The sequence below is a fragment of the Eucyclogobius newberryi genome, unplaced genomic scaffold (assembly GCF_026437365.1).
Source record: "Eucyclogobius newberryi isolate DKJ021-1_F unplaced genomic scaffold, fEucNew1.0.hap1 SCAF_11, whole genome shotgun sequence".
In the NCBI taxonomy this organism is placed as follows: Eukaryota; Metazoa; Chordata; class Actinopteri; order Gobiiformes; family Gobiidae; genus Eucyclogobius; species Eucyclogobius newberryi.
Genome location: NW_027315735.1, coordinates 25,247,591 through 25,269,938, shown reverse-complemented (window position 1 = coordinate 25,269,938; position 22,348 = coordinate 25,247,591). Strand labels below are relative to the sequence as shown.

The window sequence follows — 22,348 nt, the reverse complement described above, 5'->3', positions numbered from 1 at the left end:
TGCAGTTGCAGTGTTCATGCGCCAGGGGTGCGCAAGTGAGCAGGGTCCAGGCCCCTCCTACTGCCCCTCCTCCTGGCCTAAGCCCTTCCCACATCCTGCCACTTCCCCCCTCCCTCCTGCCGCACCCTGCCATCTGCTCCTTTTCAACACACACAGCCTGGAATCTTTTCTCCCTGTTTCCTTTCACAGAGAAAAACAGGATGAAGGGGCTCTTTCAGACCTGGGGTTACCGTGGAAACCTCTTATTCTCCTTCTGTCAAACACGCTCACATTGTGGCTCGCACGCACATACACACTACCATAGAGAGTGACAGAAGACTAGACATTTAAAGTTTAAAAGGACCAGGGAAACAGCTGGCAGGCTGTCAGGGCTTTGTGTACACTTTAGACAAAGAAAGAACTGCTTTTTCAAACATTTCCACTACTTTTGTAAAATTATACAATTTATTTATCATCAAACTTAAATGTAGAGTTTAAAAGAAGTGGTTTTATTGCAAAATCTCAATACTTTGTTTAGTTTTCTTGGAGTTTTGGTAGTCTTCATAATGACATGTTGACTTAGACTTGTTTATGTCTGACTTTTTCCACATAACTTCAGTTTGTTGATGTAGAAACTATAACTCCTCTGCTCCATTTAATCCTGTTCACTCAGGAATGCTGTCTGCATGTGAGGAGGAGGAAAGTTTTATTAAATTATTTTGTTTTTCCCAAACTTGACCAACAGAGGGCCTGTGAACATGTGCTGCGCAGTATACAATGGGGCCCATCATCTGAAAGCTTTTAGTGGGTTAAAAATAAACTGCTGCTGCGACAGGAAATGGGCATCAAAGTAACATTGTGAGGGAAAAGTACAGCAATTGTTCCCAAAGAATACTCTCAACTCTTTTAAAAGTTAGGGTGTTGTCTGTTGCGGCCGGAGATGAAAGATGACGGGTACCTGTCTTTCATGTCTTTTCTACATTGTTCTTTTCTTTTCTTTCTCCTCTGTTAACTTTTCACTCCGGAGCTACAAGGCTTGCTGCCCATCACCTTTTCCAGTGCACATTATTTCTCCTTTTAAGGAAAGGGAGAACAGCAGAGCGGTGCGGGAGAGCGTGTGAGGGGAGGGGGGGAGCACAGACCACTCTTTGTGCACACTCACACAGTCAGAGTTACATATTGACTGAGACCTCTGCATGACTTGGCTCCTCACTAGTCTGTGAAGTCTCCCCCCCTCTCTGTCACCCCTTCATCTGTCTTCTGTCCTTTTACTAATTAAAAACAGAAGTCAGAAATGGAAGAATTTGGTTTCATGACACACACATGGACACACACACACACGGACACACACACACACACACACACACATATGGACACACACACACTCACACTTCCTCCTCATCTTTCAGTGCCAGGCAGCTGTTGGCTTGCATAAATGGGGGGAGTGGGCCTTCCCGGAAAAGAGACTGTGTTTATGCTGGTAGGAGTGCTGGTGATTATATTTAAAGAATTGCTGCTGTCTTTCGTGCCAGGAGTGGACAAAACGCAGCTGCGGAAATAAAAATGTGCTTTGTTTTTCTCTTCTTTCTTTAATAGAAGTGTCTGTCTTTCCGTCCGTGTGCGCTTGTCTCATCTGCCTCCGTCATCCCCCGTCATCCCCTGTCCTCCCCCACAATGACCCAGTGCAAAGTAGGGCAAGTGCAGGCAGTCGCCACTAGGGGCGCCATCAGCCCATAAATGGATGGAGCCGGCATGTGTGAAACCAGAGAGCAGCCATTTTACAATCTGCACACCAGACCCCATTTTATGAATCGGCCATGATGTCAGCGTCCCTGCGAGCGATCCGATTGGCCGGAGCGCAGCAGCCACTGTAAAGGATGCTCACAAGCGCATGTTACGAGACCGGTGCCTGCTGCTGACCCGCTGACCCCACGCTCCGCTTCGTCCCACTTACTGGATTGAAGATCTCTGTCCGTGGCCTCTAAAACATGCTTTTCAATCCAATCTCTTTGCTGGAATAATATCCATCTCTCATTTTCCCTCATTGTGGTTTCATTTGTTTCTTTAATCCTCAGCGGGAGGCCTCTATTTCCCGGAAACTCTGCACTGTTTGGCCGCAGTCCCCCAGTGTATTTCCTCTTGTTTATTTTCATTTAGGATGCTTCCCGCGAGGCCTGTGCCGTTGTAATTAGATGTTGTGTCACTTCCTCGCAGATGTTCCCGATAGTTTGACTTCGTGCTGCCGTACTTCCTGTTTGGCTTTCCTGTTTGTCCTTCAGTGAGCAGTGATTACGTCTCCCACACTCTGTACAATAGTGTCATAGAGATGTCTCCACCTGATTAAACGGAATCTACACTTGATATGACAACAACCTAAACATGTGTGTTTAGTGGTTCTTAAACTTAAAATAGAGTGGTGTGTTTTTAAGAGTACTACAATTAATTTTGCTCAAACTAAACCAGGATTAAACGGGTCTAACCTAACTTCAATTGTGAAAAGAGGGGCGGGGGAAAAGTCACATTGCAATCCCTATTATTTTAACACTGTAGATTAGACAAATAATGAAGTAATTTACTCAGTCGATGGTATTTTAGAGTGAGTTAATGATCATTTCTTTTGTTTTGGGGACATTGAGTGAGTTTGCTGAAGATTTTGGGAGTGAATTATGAGTACACTCACTCATACTCATAATAAATACTCTTGTTCTTAGTACATTTCTGTCTGAATACTGCAATTTGAGTCTTTTAAGTGTAGTTTAGGTCAGATAAAGGTTTAGGTCGATTGACAAAGCATGGAGTTTTGACTGTAATTGTTATTTAAATTTGATAATGGGCATATTCTATACCACAATTTAGCAGTTCTACACCAAAACGACGCCAGAACAAGCCAAAGCAGCATTAAAACAAGTATAAAAGTGTATAAAGCTGTCTGTAACTCTTGCTGAATAAAGCTTTGCACTGCCACGGCCTGTATATGTCAGCTTTTAGTATCTTGTATCAAAGTTTGCGAACCGCTAAACAAGAAGAGTTACAGTGTCGGACAGTGAAGTGAATGTTTGTACTGATGGCACAAAGAGGCTTATTGAGCTCCCTGGCTGATTGTGGACCGTGTGCTCCGAGTGAATGGCCCAGTGGTGAAACAAGGGCCTCATTTGGCTTGTTAACAGACTGTCCCCCGGATTTCCCTCTCGCTAAAACAACGCACCGCTTGACCAGGAGTGTGCGGCGACGGGGACAAGACTCTCGGCTCTCAAATCAGTTCTTCACACTGTCTTTTACAAAAGTGCGTGGACACATGTGGGACGCGGGCGGCAGCTGGCTCGCTCACACAAGTGGAAGAGCATATGGCAGCTGCGAGGAGAGCACTTCCCTTTTCCTCATTGTCTAGCCTCAAACAATACCTCAGTGTTGTCCACTGCCGAGATTTATAATACCTTTTAAAAATACATGTAGGTCACAGTGTGCAGACCGGTGTATTCACAACATCTTTTTGTGGTTGTTTTATCACTCATATGATCCTGATATGATTGTAAGATGCCTATTATATTACGTTTGATGATCCTTTTTGAGTTGTGATCGCTGTAGCATTGTTATTATTTCTCTTTTTCCATCTTTAGCCAAAAGTTTGCAGGATGGTGGAGAGGACAAGAAGAACGTGCAGAAGAAAAAGGTGAAGGAGCTGAAAGTTTTGGATGGGAAGTCTGCCCAAAATCTTTGTACGTAACTTTTCCTCCTCTCAAATGACGATATAGTAGTAGCGCCTTGAAATGAACCACATCATTCACTTTTATTCTCTTACAGCGATCTTCCTGGGTTCATTTCGTCTCCCGTATGAAGAGATCAAAAATGCTATCCTGGAGGTTAATGAGAAGATTCTCACGGAGTCCATGGTGTCGGTATAAAACACTTATCTGTACTCTAATCTTTCACGGCTATGTAATGTATATATATTGTTTATTGTTCATTTTAGCGCGCATGTTTTGAATATTACAGCGGCGACATCTTTCCTACAGTGAGCAGTCCTTTCTTGGTCTTTTGTCACTTTCACACAGAACCTGATCAAGCAGCTGCCCGGCCCAGAGCAGCTGAGCGTCCTGGCCGAGATGAAGGACGAGTACGACGACCTGGCCGAGTCCGAGCAGTTCGGAGTGGTGGTAAGGACAAGCACGCAGAGGTGTAACTCTCAGCTGACTCTGACGTGACCAAGTACAAACACGGCACGGAAAATCGAATCAGAGAAGTTAAATTGTAAATGATGCGGAAAGGACATTGATGCGTCGTTTTGCAGTGTGTTAGACGGAGGGAGAGTCAGGCTGCCAAACAGAGAGGGCCTTGTTCAGCGGAGGAGGATATGAGTAATGGATGAAATCCCCTTCAGTCACCCTCGACCACATGTCCTGTTAGCGTCCGGACACCTACGATCACAGAGCAATTATAGGGACAAGTACTGTGACTTTGATTACATTTGCGGTGTGATTTCCAGTCATGATTCAGTTCAAATTTCTCTATTTAAACATCTAAAACTGTCAACTATTACCCAAGAAATTGCATTGAGACAAAGTGTACATCATCACTTTATCTGTGTCATGTGATTCTGACTTTACGTGTGTGTATTCTTCATCTTTATTCACAGATGTCCAGTGTTAAGAAGCTCACGCCACGACTCCAGGCAATTTTGTTCAAGCTGCAGTTTGAGGAGCAGCTCAACAACATCAAGCCCGATGTGGTGTCTGTGGCCGCGGCCTGTGAGGAGCTGACCAAGAGCCAGTCCTTCTCCAAACTGCTGCAGATCACTCTCCTCGTGGGCAACTACATGAACTCCGGGTCCCGCAACGGCAAAGCATTCGGCTTCTCCATCTCGTACCTTTGCAAGGTAAACGAGCCACCTGAGACGACGTCGCGCATTGTCATTTTTTCCTATGCATTAATCTTCTTTCTTTGTTTAGTTACGTGACACCAAATCTGCCGATCTGAAGATGACACTGCTCCACTTCCTGGCTGAAGTGTGTCAAGAGCAGTACCCGGATGTTATGACCTTTCCTGACGAGCTCATTCACATAGAGAAGGCCAGCCGAGGTACAAATACTTTTATAGCCTTTGTCTTCTACAGTGTCACAGCTCTGGCCTATGTCTGTATTGCATTACTAAATAGTTGTAGTTTTATTTAACATCTCTTCTTCCATTTCCTCTCCAGTCTCTGCAGAAACTATCCAGAAGAACCTTGAACTTATGGGTCGCCAGATCAAAAGCCTCCAGAAAGACCTCGAAACCTTCCCCCCTCCACAAAGTGACAAGGACCAATTTGCGCAGACGTTATTGATATCCTTATTAACACACTAAATATTTGATAAAAAAAAGTGAAAACAACTGCAAGCTCGAACCGTTCTAGTCTTTAACACGTTGGATTCACAGCTTCATCGGCACTGCCCAGGAACAATATGAGAAACTGGACCTGATGCACAAGAACATGGAGAAAGAGTACATGAACCTGGGCAATTATTTTGTCTTTGACCCCAGAAAAGTCTCGGTGGAAGAGTTTTTTGGCGACCTCAAAACATTCATAAACATGTTCCAGGTAAGCGAGCGACGATGTGCAGGTGCAAGGCTTGCTTTTTCAGGATTATCGCCCGCGGCAGCTGCGGTACACGACGCAAACACAACGGATGAAAGGGAAAATCATGAAAGGTGCAACTGTGTTTGTTTAGTCACAATAATGGATTTGACATTTTAATTTGCACGTCACCTGCAGCACAAAGTCATGCTGCGAACTTGTTATTCCAGTCTGTTGTTCAGTGCTGTTACTTAGTCACACTGCTCTGTAAAGGTGACGAGCAGGCCAAGTTACAGGTCAGATCTGTGGAGAGACCTCGTGTTGGATAACTGTGGAATATACCAGGCAAAGTAATCACATTTCAAAGCAGACAGAACCTTTAATCCAACCGTAGCTGACTAGTTAATCATAGAATCATTGAATATTTACCTGCTTTACCATTTTTACTTGTGTGTTAGTCCAATGAGGTTAATTTGGTATATTTATATATATTTAAATGTTATTTTTTCAGACCAATTTAACCAGTTTGAAGGAAAAAAAACACCTTTCAAATAAATAATTTACTTGGAAGTTGTAACGTCTGTCTATTGATATTTTTATTTTGTTTTATCAGCAAGCTGTAAAGGAGAACCAAAAGAGGAAAGAGGCTGAAGAGAAGATAAAGCGAGCCAAGTTGGCGAGAGAAAAGGCGGAGAAGGAGAAGGAGGAGAAGTTGAAGAGGAGCCAGCTCTTAGACATTAATGCAGGTCAGTGTGGCGGCATCCAGCCTGTTCACTTCACACGCTGCCTCTGCATTTCCAGCTCAGTCCTGTTGGGGGCAGTCACAGTCCACAGTATTAGAGATGTGTGTTTGTCATGCTTGTATGAAGGAAAAAGTCAGCAGGATTTATGGCCCAGAGTTAATCAAATGTTGATGACCCACGCTTCGGGCAGGGAAACAACAATAAAGCCTCGAGAAGGGATTCAAGAAACCGCATGACTTATTTTCACTTCAGAAATGCATGAGGGAGTTTGTGACTTTAAAGGAGAAGTCCAAGGAAGCTTAAATCTCCCCGAAAGCATGCTTCCTATCTAAAGGCACAGTCTGCTTAACAGTGTTATAGTGGTACTTTGAGAAGCTCTTATTCCATAGTCCCCGTGCAGCCCACAGACACACAAACTTTTCTCCTCAGACTCTGACCTACTTTTGTGCATTCCTCTTCTCTCTGGCTCCTCTTGGGCTCTCTTGGAACTCCTCCGCACTCCAAATTTGCCACAGCACACTGCATATGTTTTCGGAAAACCATGGGGTATTTTTGTTTTCCCCTTTTTCCATCACTTTAGGAGCAAAGTTTGTCCAATGTGTGTTTGTGCAGCTTGGGGTGAGGACTTTGTGTGAGTCTGGTTTGTGATCGTTTTACAAAGTTCTTTGGCTTTTGTCGCCGAGCCCCATGTTCCAGCTGGCCTCTTCTCCTTTTTTCCGTTTATTTAAAAGACACCAAAGTCCAAAGTCCAAATCATAAACAGGGTGAAGCTCTGTAAACCGGGTAGTCAGATTTCATGTTCCAGTTTGACGTTTAAAGTCATTTGCATACAGGTGGCCCTATTTGACTGCCTGTGGCCCGGGGTTATTTGACAACCCCCATTTAAATTGTCCCATATACAAATCCAGCAGCAGACTCGGGACCTGCTCTTTGTTCTGGATTTGTTTAACGTCCATTACACAAAGGCTGGTTTGAATACAAGCTCTGCTGTTTTCCACACTTACTATGATTGTTATTGTCAGCTCATTCACAAGCGCATTACAGATCTGCTGTTGTGTGCTACTGTGCCTACTTTTACCAGAATACATCACATGTGTTGAGACCTGGAAGGGCAGCAGTTGTTTGCGTTTCCCGACCTTGGCATTCCTGTACAGACAGTCAGCCTCTTACTCACTCGCCCCGTCCGGCAGCACTCGCATAAATGTACCGGGCAAGTGATATGTTAGTTATAATGGTACAACTTTAGAATCGTTGTTAGAGATATTTGTCTGCACTCCAAAGGTTACTAAATTATCATGACTATTCAGAACGCAATATAATCGTAAGGACTAAAATTATTTTAATTGTGACATTTTTGGAGCAAAAATAAGTAATTTAAATATCAAGCTACACTCCAAAATAGTAAACCTAAATATAAAGTTTATTTTATTTGGCTGACTGTGGAATTACTGTTACTTTACAATTGTATATTGTGACATCCGTACTTCAAAGTTATCCAGTTATTGAAGGAAGGTCTATCTTTTTCTTCATCAGAGTTCAATATTTCGAGTATGTTTATGGTTCAGTGCCACTCCCTTGTGCCCACAGTCGCCAGCTGCCTTTTGAGTCACTTTAATTATCCCCAATGTGCTGAAACTGTTTATCATAATAATATATCCAAGCGCTGCCTCACAGACATGATATTTACTGACACAACACGTCACCCGCTGTTCCTCACGCCGCAACTAGGTGCCGCCACTCTCTGTAAGATGTTCCTGCTCAAAGGGTGTGTGCGCCTGTGGGACTGGCCCAGCCTTAGAGTTGTTGGTCTGGGAACGACCACCAGGAGTGCTCTTGCTCTATGTTTGAGTTTGTATGGCAAGTGTTGTGGGGGAAGGGGGAAGAGAGATTTGGAGCAAGCAGCAGATGCTCTCAGGGGGATTTAAATGTGTGTGCGCATGTGTGTTTGTGTGCGCTTGGCTGTGTGGGTGTGTGCTCTACTCTAAGTGCAGTGAGAGAGGAGAAAGGCACTGACTGCAGAGGACACAAGCCTGCTGACCCTGACATCTTTTACCTTTTAAAGTTACAGTAGCCAACAGTCAAATAGAATACAGTTCAAAATGGAGTTACGTGATTTCTCATGTTTGTGTTTTTGTAAGTGGCCAATCACATGAGGTCAGTGTGAGCCTTCACTGCAGAAGGGATTAATAGGGACATCTTTAAATGCTCTTAGCCTAATCCTTTTACACTAATTAATCGGTCTCAGTTTATTGGATTCTCCAGTCTTAGCTTTGGAATGTCTTATAGGAAGTGGGTAACCTGAGGAGATTCTCTAAATTGATGTCAAAGCTTCGCATGAATATTTTTATAAAAAGAAGGGTCAGGATTTTATGATTTTTCATGATTATTGACCCCACAACTTAATGATATACTTTATTCACCTTTATTCACATTGTCTCTAATAGATCAACATTCCCCCTATGGCCAGCTTTATGAAAACAAACTCTCTGAATGATAAAGTAAAGTATGCTACTACTAATTCTTGATCAAATCTATTAAGTTACACTTGCTCTTTCATAAAAACAAAACAGGGTATTTCCAGGCTTGGCCCGAAGCTGTAACTTGACTATTATTGCCAACATGTGATCCACTTTTTTCCTTTTAATACTAAAAAAACACACTGCAACTTACATAGAATAGAGCTGCTAATTTAGACGGGTCGATATGTCCTGAAACACACATTGCGGTCATTGTTGGGTCTCTCGTCCGCCTCCAGCACTTTCATACAACTAGGTTTCTGTGTCTCTGCTAAGTCCAGCGGTTCAAACACACCATGTGATTAGTTGTTGAGGAATTGTGCCAGATGTGTTTCCCCTGGACTGAAAACATGACCTACATTTATTTACGCCGGCGTGCAGTTCCAGATGTGAACAATGAGGGGCGTATTTGAGCCGTGAAAGATTTGTGAGTGCTCTGTGGAGACTGTGGCGTGAGAGGCGTGACCGCACACCATCTGCCTCATGGCTTAACTTTCAGGATTAAATATACGGTGTGTGTTTGTGAAACGGAGGCTAGTCTCTGGCAACATAAACCTTTAACCCCGCCCACTGCCCCCTAATGAAACCCATCTGCCCCAGAGCGTAGAGACCACACTCCTTCTTCCCCCACAAAGCCGCCATGACACCTCGTACTTTCCTCACAGCAGCAGTCAGGCCATCACTGGTGTAGATCAAAGCTCCTGATTTACAGCGGCACATGGGGGGCCTCGAAGTCAACAACATAAACGGCATCACTTTAGTCAACAAGCATATCCATGCTAAAGAAGGCATATGAAGCTGAATTGAATCACTTTTAATCATGTTATACTTCTCATTACCCATTTACAATTGTATTTAGAGTGATTCATTCGGGAGTATATTTATTCTCCTGCATTCAACACCATTGCTCTTGCTCTGATGCACTGTAAAGGGGCAGAGCAATGTAACGCGCTGTAACGGGGCAGAGTAATGTAACACGCAGTAACGGGGCAGAGCAATATAACGCGCTGTAACGGGGCAGAGTAATGTAACACGCTGTAACGGGGCAGAGTCATGTAACACGCTGTAACGGGGCAGAGTCATGTAACACGCTGTAACGGGGCAGAGTCATGTAACACGCTGTAACGGGGCAGAGTCATGTAACACGCTGTAACGGGGCAGAGTCATGTAACGCGCTGTAACGGGGCAGAGTAATGTAACACGCTGTAACGGGGCAGAGCCATGTGACGTGCCGTAACGGGGCAGAGCCATGTAACGGGCTGTAACGGGGCAGAGCCATGTAACGCGCTGTAACGGGGCAGAGCAATGTAATGCGCTGTAACGGGGCAGAGCAATGTAATGCGCTGTAACAGGACAGAGCAATGTAGCGCGCTGTAACGGGGCAGAACAATGTAACGCGCTGTAACGGGGCAGAGCAATGTAACGCGCTGTAACGGGGCAGAGCAATGTAACGCGCTGTAACGGGGCAGAGCAATGTAACTCGCTGTAACGGGGCAGAGTAATGTAACACGCTGTAACGGGGGCAGAGCCATGTAACACGCTGTAAAGGGGCGGAGCAACGTAACGTGCTGTAACGGGGCAGAGCCATGTAACACGCCGTAAATGGGCAGAGCCATGTAACACGCCGTAAAGGGGCAGAGCCATGTAACACGCCGTAAATGGGCAGAGCCATGTAACACGCCGTAAATGGGCAGAGCCATGTAACGCGCCGTAACGGGGCAGAGCCATGTAACGCGCCGTAACGGGGCAGAGCCATGTAACGCGCTGTAACGGGGCAGAGCCATGTAACACGCTGTAACGGGGCAGAGCCATGTAACGCGCTGTAAATGGGCAGAGCCATGTAACACGCTGTAAAGGGGCAGAGCCATGTGACGCGCCGTAACGGGGCATAGCAATGCAACGCGCCGTAAAGGGGCATAGCAATGTAACGCGCTATAAAGGGGGCATAGCAATGTAACGCGCTGTAAAGGGGCAGAGATGTAACACGCTGTAAAGGGGCAGAGCCATGTAACAGGCTGTAAAGGGGCAGAGCCATGTAACAGGCTGTAAAGGGGCTGAGCAACGTAACACGCTGTAAATGGGCAGAGCAACGTAACGCGCTGTAACGGGGCGGAGCAACGTAACGCGCTGTAAAGGGGCGGAGCAACGTAACATGCTGTAAAGGGGCAGAGCAACGTAACTCGCTTTAAAGGGACAGAGCAACGTAACGCGCTGTAAAGGGGCGGAGCCATGTAACGCGCCGTAACGGGGGCAGAGCAATGTAACGCACTGTAAAGGGGCGGAGCCATGTAACGCGCCGTAAAGGGGGCAGAGCAATGTAACGCGCTGTAACGGGGGCAGAGCCATGTAACACGCTGTAAAGGGGCGGAGCAACGTAACGTGCTGTAAAGGGGCAGGTAGAAATCAGCGCCGCAGTTTTCAACCAGAACCGTTGTAGAGCAATATTGTGGGTGTTTATAATAAAATATTGACTGATATCAGACTCCATCCAACTATATTGCTGACATTAGATTGTCTCTCTTTATTTTTCTTACTGAAAATAATGATGTTAATCAAGAAGACCAAGGATAAAACAGAGTCTCAGAATCTTTATTAATGGCAAACTAAACTATTTGGTGGAATTTTCTTTTGGTACAGCATCTGAAAAAGAAGCTCATTTTCATGTTATGTCTGTTTGAGAGGACACGGTTACAGACATACAACAGGGAAACATTTTAAATCCTTTCAATGAAGCTGACACTGTTGGAATATTTTCTTCAGTCAGACCGTAGTATATTCTTTCATGTCCTGAAACAGATTTTCTTTCACTCAGTGGAACAAAAATATCTTTTAGTTTTGGTCGAGTACACTGTAGAATAGAAGCAATTACAGTGAGATCCAAGATATTTCCCCTTTGCAATTATTGTATGTGGATTTTTGTTTATTACATTTCAAACCTCACTAAAGACATTATGAGAGGGCTGCATTTTTCATGTAACATGTAATTGACTGGCAATTATGGGGCGCCAAACATTCATTCAGTATTTCCATGTGGATGCTGAGTGGGCGTGTCCCGCAGAACAAAGTGAATGAGTGCTGCCCCTAAGCGCCGATGCCCGCTGAACTGGGTCACTGCCTATCTGGGCTAATTAAGTTGATTTCCCAACATGGCCACGTGGCATTTAGATAACACAGCAAGTCACGTGTGTTTATGGCGCGTGTGAACGAGATGACGACGTCGATTTAAACTTCTCGTTATATCTGTGGCCTGGGAAAGAGTGACATGTATGAGGAGCTTTGATTTAAAATAACACGATGGTAAAAATAACTTTGCGTGGCGCATGCGGAGCTCTTGAGTGCCCACACTGGTTTGATTCTGTGTTTGTGATTGTTAACACGTGTGCTGTGCTTACAGAGGGAGATGAGACTGGCATCATGGACGGCCTGTTGGAGGCGCTACAGTCCGGAGCCGCCTTCAGGAGGAAGAGGGCACCGAGACAAGCAGGTAAACACTAATGCTAACACAACATCTGAATGAAAACACATGAGCGCAGTATATTTGAACCCAAAATAACCTGCATTAAAAGATCATTAGACATTAAAATGACATAAATGTGTTGGCAGTCTAGTGTAAACAGACACTTCCTCTTGGTTTTTGATCTCCTCTTTGATCCATCTGTTGCGTGGCCAGTACTTAGTCATAGCTGTCAGTGGGAGGGGGCGGTGTACGACACAGACAGAACGTTTGGAGAGGGCAAAACTGAAGCCACAAGTTTTCCGAATATAAATCTCATTAAATATGCCACAATTTATTGGAATTCCAACATACAAGTTTATTATTATTACCTTTAGTTTGGTCATGGCAACCACACAATTTACTTTGTGCATGCTGTTGTAGATAACACCATTATGTTTAAGTTTTAAGATCCTGCTTTAGCCTAGTTTATTCAGTCTGTTGGTTTAGTCTTGTTCATGCCCTATTTTACTTTTGTTTTTATCCTGTTTATCACTTCATTACCCTCTGCTATCCTTTTAGTTTACTACTCAAGGTCAGTAAAGATCAAATTAGGCATGACAAGTTGTTTCTTTTGTAGCCCTGTAAGTCGTTTTTGCCTTTTGAATCTATGGCCTGTAAAACTTAACATGGAATAATGTGTCAGAGTCGTGATAGTAACTTTGTAACACGATACTCTTTATTAACCGGTATGTAGCCTGGCCTTGTGAGCGGGAAAGTGTGCCGTGCCCATTACAGAGAGAGGGAGGGAAACACAAGATAAAAGTGTGTGTGTGAGCCTTTTGTGGGTTCAGCATTCACACATAACAGGGCAGTGGTGCAACCCAATCCCTCTCAATAGAAGCCAGATGTGCAGCAGTGCTCACTGTAAAGACCGTGACCAGAGGGTAGACTTTCTTTTGTTCAGGGATTCATTTGGAGAAAACAAAATCTCTGTACAGCGCTTGCGAAGGATTAAAGGTGAGGTTTGTCCTGAGTGCGATGTCGGAACACCTCGTCCAGCGCACATATGAAAGGGAAAAGTGTTTAAAAGGGGCTTCACTCCAGAGTTTGTCTGTTTTAGTGTCTGTTCTAGTGTCTGGCCACCTCACACTCTTCACAGGAAATACCAAACCATGTGTTCATGAGGCAAAGTGAAAAGAGTTGTTCTGGCGTCTGCGTTTGGTAAAAACAGAACGACAAAAAGCCCACTTTGCTCAGCTTTTCCACTCTGCCCTCTCACTGCCCTCTCACGGCACTGGTGCTTTTCCTTTTTTAGGATTTCCTCTTTGTGTGAAGGACTGTGACTTGTCTGCACTTACTGCTCTTATTTTAGTTTTGGTGATGTTCTATAGTAGTTGTATGTTTCACCGTGACTACAGCACTATTCTAACATCGCATACCTGCCAGCCAGTTAGTCGCCAGACACACAATGTTGGACTTTTGTGTGGGTTGTTTAGTAGTTTAATCAGAGCTCTGAAAATAGCAGAGTTGGCCGCGTTTGTGCTGACTGGCTTCTGTTTCTGGGTGTTTTCAGGCCCCTCTGAGGCTGCAAATGCCCCTACCTCATCACCATAACAGATTAAAGCCTTGTAGGACGCAGCATTTCTAAATGGGGAATTACGTGTTTGCATGTATATGGCCCATTGTTTATTGCTAATAAAACGTTAGGCATTATTGTGTGTAGCAGTAAAATGATTTCACCTCCATACAGCTACTTACTTTATGTACATTGGAAAACTGTTTCCACTCACTGCCGTATTTTACAATGTGTATTATGCGTTATTAGGGAGTTCTTCTCATAAACTCGGATTAATCTACTTGTTAACAACACATTTTCCTAAATTTAGATAACAGTTTAGCCAGGAAATGATTATTTGTCATTTATACTTAAAGAGAGAGAGGATCATTTTCAGGGGCTTGGCTTATGTTATATGATTATACATAACTCTTGAGTGTGGCAGAATATTTTACCACCTCAAAGAAGGATGTTTCACATGAATCAAGATGGACATCTGTTCAACATGGACCACATGTGGCACCACGTGTCTTAACAGCTTTAGATCTATTCGATGAAGTAAACCATGAACAACACATACAATATTACATACTTCAAGAATGATACTTACTACAAAAAATTCACCAATAAAACTTACTAATGCTGCTTACAATTGACTAACATACAAAGTATGTCTTGGGCTCGGCCATAAACCTGATGCTCAGACTGGGCTCTGTGGGCACAGCTGTGGAGACTGAAACGTCACCAACATGTTTTAAAAGACTATTGCTGTCCTGTGGAGTGTATTGTCATGCTCATTGTGTCAAAGAAACAAGGCTGAATGCAGAGCCACGAGGCTGTGCTGCCTACACCCCCTGACCTTTGACCTCTCCCAGTCTGAGTGAAGTGAACAGGCTGTGTGGAGCTGCCCAATGCAGTGGGTGGACAAAACACACACAGCAGATGCTTGCATTTCATTATGGAGTCAAATGAATGTGGCATTCCCATACATAGAGTTATGCATCCAGATTTAAGGCTGCTCAGTGACATGCACTTTCCTAAAACCCTGTTGTTTCAAACCTGATTTCACGCTCTGCCTGTGTGTTCTTTAAACCCTTTAATGGCTTGGATCAATTAGCCAGATTGGGCACAATGCAGCCTTTGAAGCCACGTGTGTCTGTGTGGAGGCACGACGAGCCTAAACACTGGCAATAGACCCATCTGCCGGGTCATGACCTCCACTAAAGCTCCAATCACAACAGGCCTCTAAAATAAAAGGAGAGTAACCAAAGAGGCACACGCTGCCCTGCTGCCCGTCTGCTCTGGAGAAAGAATCTGAAATGAGGACGTGATGTCACACTTCACACCCGCAGATCAGTCACACCGTCACCAGCTCCATACATCAGAGGAGGTAAAGTCCAGAGCACAGACTTACATGAGTGGTGTTTCAGATCCCTCCACACCGCCAATAGAGGCGCAGGGTGACGTCTGACTTTCCCACAGTGCTCTAGTGCACAGCTGCAGTTTCACAGCGCGGCCTGAGGATGGCGATACTAGCCTCTGCTAAACTGAACACAGTTTCAGCATCAGACCCACCATTATGTCTCACCTGTTCTATACAGCATCTGCTCCTAACACCAACAAACATGGCTGCCTCCTTGTTCCTCCTCAGAAAGTGCAATGTGTGTCTGCCACGCCACAAATACATAAACATTCTTATTCTACACTAAAATACACGTTTTACTGGCACAATTCTGCTTGATTTAACGCTGTTCCTCCTTCAGTCATATATTAATTAGACTACAACACTCAGTCAGATCCTGCCTGAAGTATATTCCTTGTTGTATCCCAAACAATAATGCCAGTTTATCTCAACAAATTCAAGATGTAGCTTTGCAAATCATTTCATTCACTCAACATCAGTCATTTATCACATTTGTACGAGTATATCGCTCAGACATACTACTAGACTAGTCTTGAATACAGAAGACATCACACTGTCTAATGTCTTAAACCTCATAACAATAAATGTTCTTGAGTTATTCTGAGCAAACCCCAGAGCATCAACTTCCTCCTCCATATTGATGTAGCCACTCATGTTTTATTCATGCCCGCTCAAAATGTATTTACATGAACGTCTTCTCTCACCTCCAGCTGGTGCCGCCGTGTTCTTATTACTAGCGTTTTGTCTTTTAGCCCAGTCCCTGTACTATAAATACTGTCGGGTCGTTAGGTAATTACTTCATGTCTAAAGATGGACTGAAGTGAATGAGACGTGAACAGCAGAGTAAGTGTTGACAGGTCCGAGGTGATGATGTGACACTTGTGCTGAGGTCCTCGTGTGGACACCTGTTAAACTGTGAACTCCGCCCTTATTCTGCCTCTCTCGCCCCTCCCTCACCCGTCTCTCTCCCCAGACTCCATTGTCTCTTTGTCACAGCTAATTCTGGAGACCTGATTGGTAACTTTGGCTACGTCCACACCAGTTTGTTTTTGTTGTACTGCCGTAATGTCTACAATGAGCCTAGAATTAATCACACAACTAGTTATTTTTTTCATTTCCAAACATGCAGGTGTGGACACGGCTTTTCATTAGTGTCTTCTGTTTTTATTTTTTTGTACGTTGCATTTTTAATGTGCACTGTGTGACATTTCTGGTGGAGGGTCTGCCAACCGCTCGTCTCCGTGGAGATGTAATCGCTTTGCCTGTGATGGCATTAAATGTGTCTTATCTTGCATTTATTCTATTGCAGGCGTTTTTATTTGATCACTTCCTGTTATAGGCAACATTCTGATGTCTTTTTTCCATCCAAAATATAGTTTATTGCTAAGGCAACCGCCCTCATTTTATTCATCATTCTTAAATCCACTCGCGCCTTCATTCTGACTGTAAGCAGTGCCGCCTCCCCGCAGATCAAACCTGTAATTTGACCAAGTGGAGAAGTTGAAATGTCAGACTGTCTAAATTTCCCAAGCAAATCCATTGTTATCTCCATGGAGACAAGCAGGTGGCTCCACCAGAGATGTCACACAGAGCACGTTTATGAGCCGAGTGGTTTGGTTGTGTCTGTGGCTCATTCGCATGCATTTGGTTTGCCTCGTGTGTTGCACAGGCATCACATGCAGCACACGCATCACACTCATCACACGCATCACACTCATCACACGCATCATACGCATCACACGCATCATACGCATCATACGCATCACACGCATCATACGCGTCACACTCATCACACGCATCACACTCATCACACTCATCACACGCATCATACGCATCATACACGTCACACTCATCACACTCATCACACGCATCACACTCATCACACGCATCATACGCATCACACTCATCACACGCATCATATGCGTCACACTCATCACACGCATCATACGCATCACACGCATCATACGCATCACACGCATCATACGCGTCACACTCATCACACTCATCACACGCATCATACGCATCATACACGTCACACTCATCACACGCATCACACGCATCACACTCATCACACGCATCATATGCGTCACACTCATCACACGCATCATACGCATCACACGCATCACACGCATCATACGCATCATACGCATCACACTCATCACACTCATCACACTCATCACACGCATCATACGCATCATACACGTCACACTCATCACACGCATCACGCTCATCACACGCATCATACGCATCACACGCATCACACTCATCACACGCAGCATATGCGTCACACTCATCACACGCATCATACGCATCACACTCATCACACGCATCATACGCATCACACTCATCACACGCATCACACGCATCATACGCATCACATGCATCATACGCATCACACTCATCACACGCATCACACGCATCACACGCATCACACTCATCACACTCATCACACGCATCACACTCATCGCACGCATCGCACTCATCACACGCAGCACACGCATCACACGCATCACACGCATCACACGCATCACACGCATCACACGCATCACACTCATCACACTCATCACACGCATCACACTCATCACACTCATCACACTCATCACACGCATCACACGCATCACACTCATCACACTCATCACACTCATCACACTCATCACACTCATCACACGCATCACACGCATCACACTCATCACACTCATCACACTCATCACACGCATCACACTCATCACACTCATCACACGCATCACACTCATCACACTCATCACACTCATCACACTCATCACACGCATCATACGCATCACACGCATCACACGCATCATACGCATCACACTCATCACACGCATCACACGCATCACACGCATCACACGCATCATACGCATCGCACTCATCGCACGCATCGCACGCATCGCACTCATCGCACGCATCGCACTCATCACACGCAGCACACGCATCACACGCATCACACTCATCACACTCATCACACGCATCACACTCATCACACTCATCACACGCATCACACGCATCACACTCATCACACTCATCACACTCATCACACTCATCACACTCATCACACTCATCACACTCATCACACGCATCACACTCATCACACTCATCACACTCATCACACTCATCACACTCATCACACTCATCACACTCATCACACGCATCACACGCATCACACGCATCACACGCATCACACGCATCACACTCATCACACTCATCACACGCATCACACGCATCACACGCATCACACGCATCACACGCATCACACTCATCACACTCATCACACTCATCACACTCATCACACGCATCACACGCATCACACGCATCACACGCATCACACGCATCACACTCATCACACTCATCACACTCATCACACTCATCACACTCATCACACTCATCACACTCATCACACGCATCACACGCATCACACGCATCACACGCATCACACGCATCACACGCATCACACGCATCACACGCATCACACGCATCACACGCATCACACGCATCACACGCATCACACGCATCACACGCATCACACGCATCACACTCATCACACTCATCACACTCATCACACTCATCACACTCATCACACTCATCACACGCATCACACGCATCACACGCATCACACGCATCACACGCATCACACGCATCACACGCATCACACGCATCACACGCATCACACTCATCACACGGGGCTGAATGTCAATGATGTATTCACTTCACAGCTGCACGTCTCAAGAGTTTTTCACCTCCGGCCGGATGAGAGCGAACACACAATCTCCCACTGACCTATATAATTCAAAATGGCGGCCACTGCGCAGCTGTCCTTGCACGCCGCAAAAATGAACCTCTGTAGAAAAGAGCGAGCGAGGGAGCTGGATGTGGCGTAGGAGGAGAGCGTCGCTGAAAGGAGGTGTATTAGGACGACAGCGTCCTGAGGCCACGCGCCGTCCCACGCGTTCTGTTTTACAAATCCCCCTTTTTGCCTCATCTTCCTCTCTCTTCTGTCATGTCTCTGTTCTGCTTCTTGAATCTTCTTACCTAATCCTCCCACAGCGTGATTCACACCATCCCCAACACCACACATCTTTCTTTACTATTGCCGTCCTCCTAGTTCTCCATTTCATGTTTACTTTTTGCCACACACTTCCTTATTTATTTTTTTCCTTCCTTCTTTCCTTCCTTTCTTTTCTTACTTCCTTCCCTTTCTTTCCTTCCTTTTCCTTTGTCCTTCTTTGCTTTCCTTCCTTCAATTTCTTTCTTTCATTCCTTAAATTTTCTTTAATTCCTTCTTTACTCTTTCTTGTTTGCTTTCTTTTCTTCTTCCTTTTTCCCTTCCTTTCTTTAATTCTTCTTCTGTCTATTTTTTGTTATTATTTCCTTTTATCCTTCCTTCCTATCCTTCCATTTCTTTAATTCTTTCTTAACTTTCCTTCCTTTTCTTTTCCCTTCCCTTCCTCCTCTTGTCCTTCCTTCTTTCCTTCCTTCTTTCCTTCCTTTTCCCCTTCCCTTACTTATCTTCCTCCCTTCTTTCTTTTTCTCTAATGCAGGTCTTATCTGACTAGTGACATTTCTTTCTTTCCTTCCTTCTTTCTTCTTTCCTCCCTTCCTTCCTTCGTTCCCTTACTTCTCTTCCTCCCTACTTTCTTTTCCTCTAATGCAGGTCTTCTCTGAGTAGTGACTGGCTCCAGGTTTCACCGTATCCCAGCGACACACGCCGCTCTAGAGTGGTGTGGAGGTTAGATGCATGGAGTGTGTCCTTGGTGTAAGTTGATGCAGAATAATCATCTGACGTGGTGGATCTGGCATGGGCATGAAACATCAATATGTCACTGTTTGGCAAGTGTGGGACATATTGACTGCTTGAACGCTCGTTTCTTTGACCATTACCAATCATTTGTTGTGGTGTGTTCGTAGCCAACCACAGAAGAGCTGGCCACGCGGTGACTAACATCCTGGCCAAGGAGCTGATGCAGGAGGACACGCCCACGCCGAGTAAATTCCAAGCGAAGAAGAAGCGGCTGGACAACACGGAGGAGTCCAACGTGGGGTCGTCGGAGTCTTTAGAGGATCTTCTGGAGTCCGCCGCTTCTCGCTCCAGTTAAACGAGTCTAAACTTGGACAGTTGTTCTCAAGCTATCGCAGGGGCCAATACCAATTTGTACTGGGAACGAGTTTTGAGTTTGGAAACTAAATACGACCAGTAATAAACTCGTCGGTCACTGTATTACTTCCACCTGTCATGTTGGTTTTTTATGTTTGCGTCACAAAAGAAAGCATGTTCTTTATCGTGTCTATCGGCGTTTGCTTTTCTCTTCTAATTTATGTCATCAACTATTTGTTTTCTTGGTCACGATTTCATTCATTCAGGACTAAATGCTTACACTTTCTTGCACTGTAACACATTATCTATATTATGTGTGTGACAGGTTTATCTAATACTGTGACCGTAAAGAGTTTGCCAGTTTCATTCTTTATTTTCGGACAGTTTTGTTGCGATGTCGTGCATTTCGGACACATCCAAAGACACCACGCTCATTGACATTTCATTTGTCTGTATTTCGGCTGCGACCCGGCCCATTCTAGCCTCCGCTTCAAACTGTGCACCCCAAGACTGTTCATGCGTCTTCATAAAACACACGGTTTCGATCGTTTTGCTGCTTCATGTTGCCAACCAAGGAAATGTCAGTTTCACCCGGTGTTTTTGTTTCACTGGTATTTACGGTTTATTTTTCATTTTCACCGGCACGTCATAACACACAAGTTGATCATAACCACTTTAATTCATTCGATGATACAGAACTAAAAAGGGAAGTACAGTTAGGGAGTCTTAAATACCAAATAGCATTGAAAAGGGCGTTTATAACAACCCTCACAGCATTCCTGCGTCTCCGTCTAGAGAGTTTGTAAAGTGAGCCACTAAAATTACTCGTGTGCACATAACGTTTGTCTATGTCGGCTCTAATTACCGTTCAGAGCTGCGGAGGTTTCCCAAGCAGCTCTGTGGTAATGTTGCACGCTTGAAAACTGCTCCAACAACTGCTGAAACGAGTCCATTTGTCCCACTAAACGTCACGAGACAATCTCACAAATGCTGGACGCTGATGTCTAGCATCGACGTGTTTAGTTCTGAAGCTCTACACGTAATTAAGTCGCATCCGCTGCCTACGTCTATGCAAAAATGAATGTTTAACCCAGGCACATAGGTGGAGCGGGGTGGTGGACTTTTGTGGTCTTTGTCTAGCTGCTGATTCGAGACGCATCGACGACTTTGCTGGAAAATCTGTAAACGACACGCGATCGCTCGTTCGCACTTAAATCGACACACACATTCTCACCGGCTTAAGGTTTAAAGTCACAGGAAGTGGGTAAGTTGGTTTTACAAGTTTCCATTTTAGTGTTCGGGAACGTGTAAGACAAACCCACAATGACCGCGTCGTCTGCTGTTAACGCTGTGATGCACACCTCACTTATATCTGCTGTTCTTTATCCCCTTTATCGCAATGTAATGATCTAAATGTTAAGAATGAATGAATTGTGCGATATCAGGACTTCACTGGAAACAACTTGGACATTCCTTTTGTTGATTTTTTTAAGAGATGTTTTCTATGAATTTTTACAGTTGAATATTTTATTGTATTGGAATAGATCTTTTTTTGAAAATGTTCTATTGTATTAATGCACACGCTGTTTGCTACACAGAGCTATTAAAAGTCTTAAGTAATTTAATCCTGTTGACTGGTTTTTGGTGCCTGATAAACAGTGGTGGAAGAAGTAGAGATAAAGAAGACGAAAAATGAAAGTACCACATACAAATATTACTTACATCATAAAGAGTAAAAAATAATTCACACATTTTGAGAAAGGGTAAAAGTGTTGAATGTTGTGTTTTTTATCAAGAATTGTTCAGATTTTTGTGCATTTTTTTGAATACATTTCCTAATTTTTTGAGTGACTTATGTGTATATTTTTGTTCAAAAATCTTTAGGCAGGATGTGCTAAAAATAACACAAACAAAACAAGTGCTTTTCACTCCAGTTCAAGAATGTCGTGGAGTAGAATGTACAGATTCCTGCTCTCAAATGTAGTGAAGTTAAAAGTATCCACACACAAAGAAAGTGCAGTACTTTTTTCTTTTATAC

The 22,348-nt window shown here is 44.4% G+C and overlaps 2 protein-coding genes across 2 annotated transcripts; both read left to right on the top strand.

Annotated features, from left to right (window-relative positions):
• Nucleotides 1-805: 805 nt before the first annotated feature.
• On the top strand, nt 806-5,319 carry LOC140346255 (protein diaphanous homolog 1-like). The gene is made up of 7 exons (XM_072432350.1): nt 806-933; nt 3,597-3,695; nt 3,781-3,875; nt 4,032-4,133; nt 4,613-4,852; nt 4,926-5,055; nt 5,174-5,319. Exons 1-7 carry the CDS (start codon nt 927-929, stop codon nt 5,317-5,319), a joined length of 819 nt encoding a protein of 272 aa, XP_072288451.1. The 5' UTR covers nt 806-926.
• Nucleotides 5,320-5,373: 54 nt separating this feature from the next.
• LOC140354589 (protein diaphanous homolog 1-like) lies at nt 5,374-21,935 on the top strand. The gene is made up of 4 exons (XM_072439655.1): nt 5,374-5,554; nt 6,144-6,276; nt 12,184-12,273; nt 20,124-21,935. The coding sequence occupies exons 1-4, from the start codon at nt 5,435-5,437 to the stop codon at nt 20,309-20,311; spliced, it is 531 nt and encodes a 176-aa protein (XP_072295756.1). The 5' UTR covers nt 5,374-5,434; the 3' UTR covers nt 20,312-21,935.
• Nucleotides 21,936-22,348: the final 413 nt, after the last annotated feature.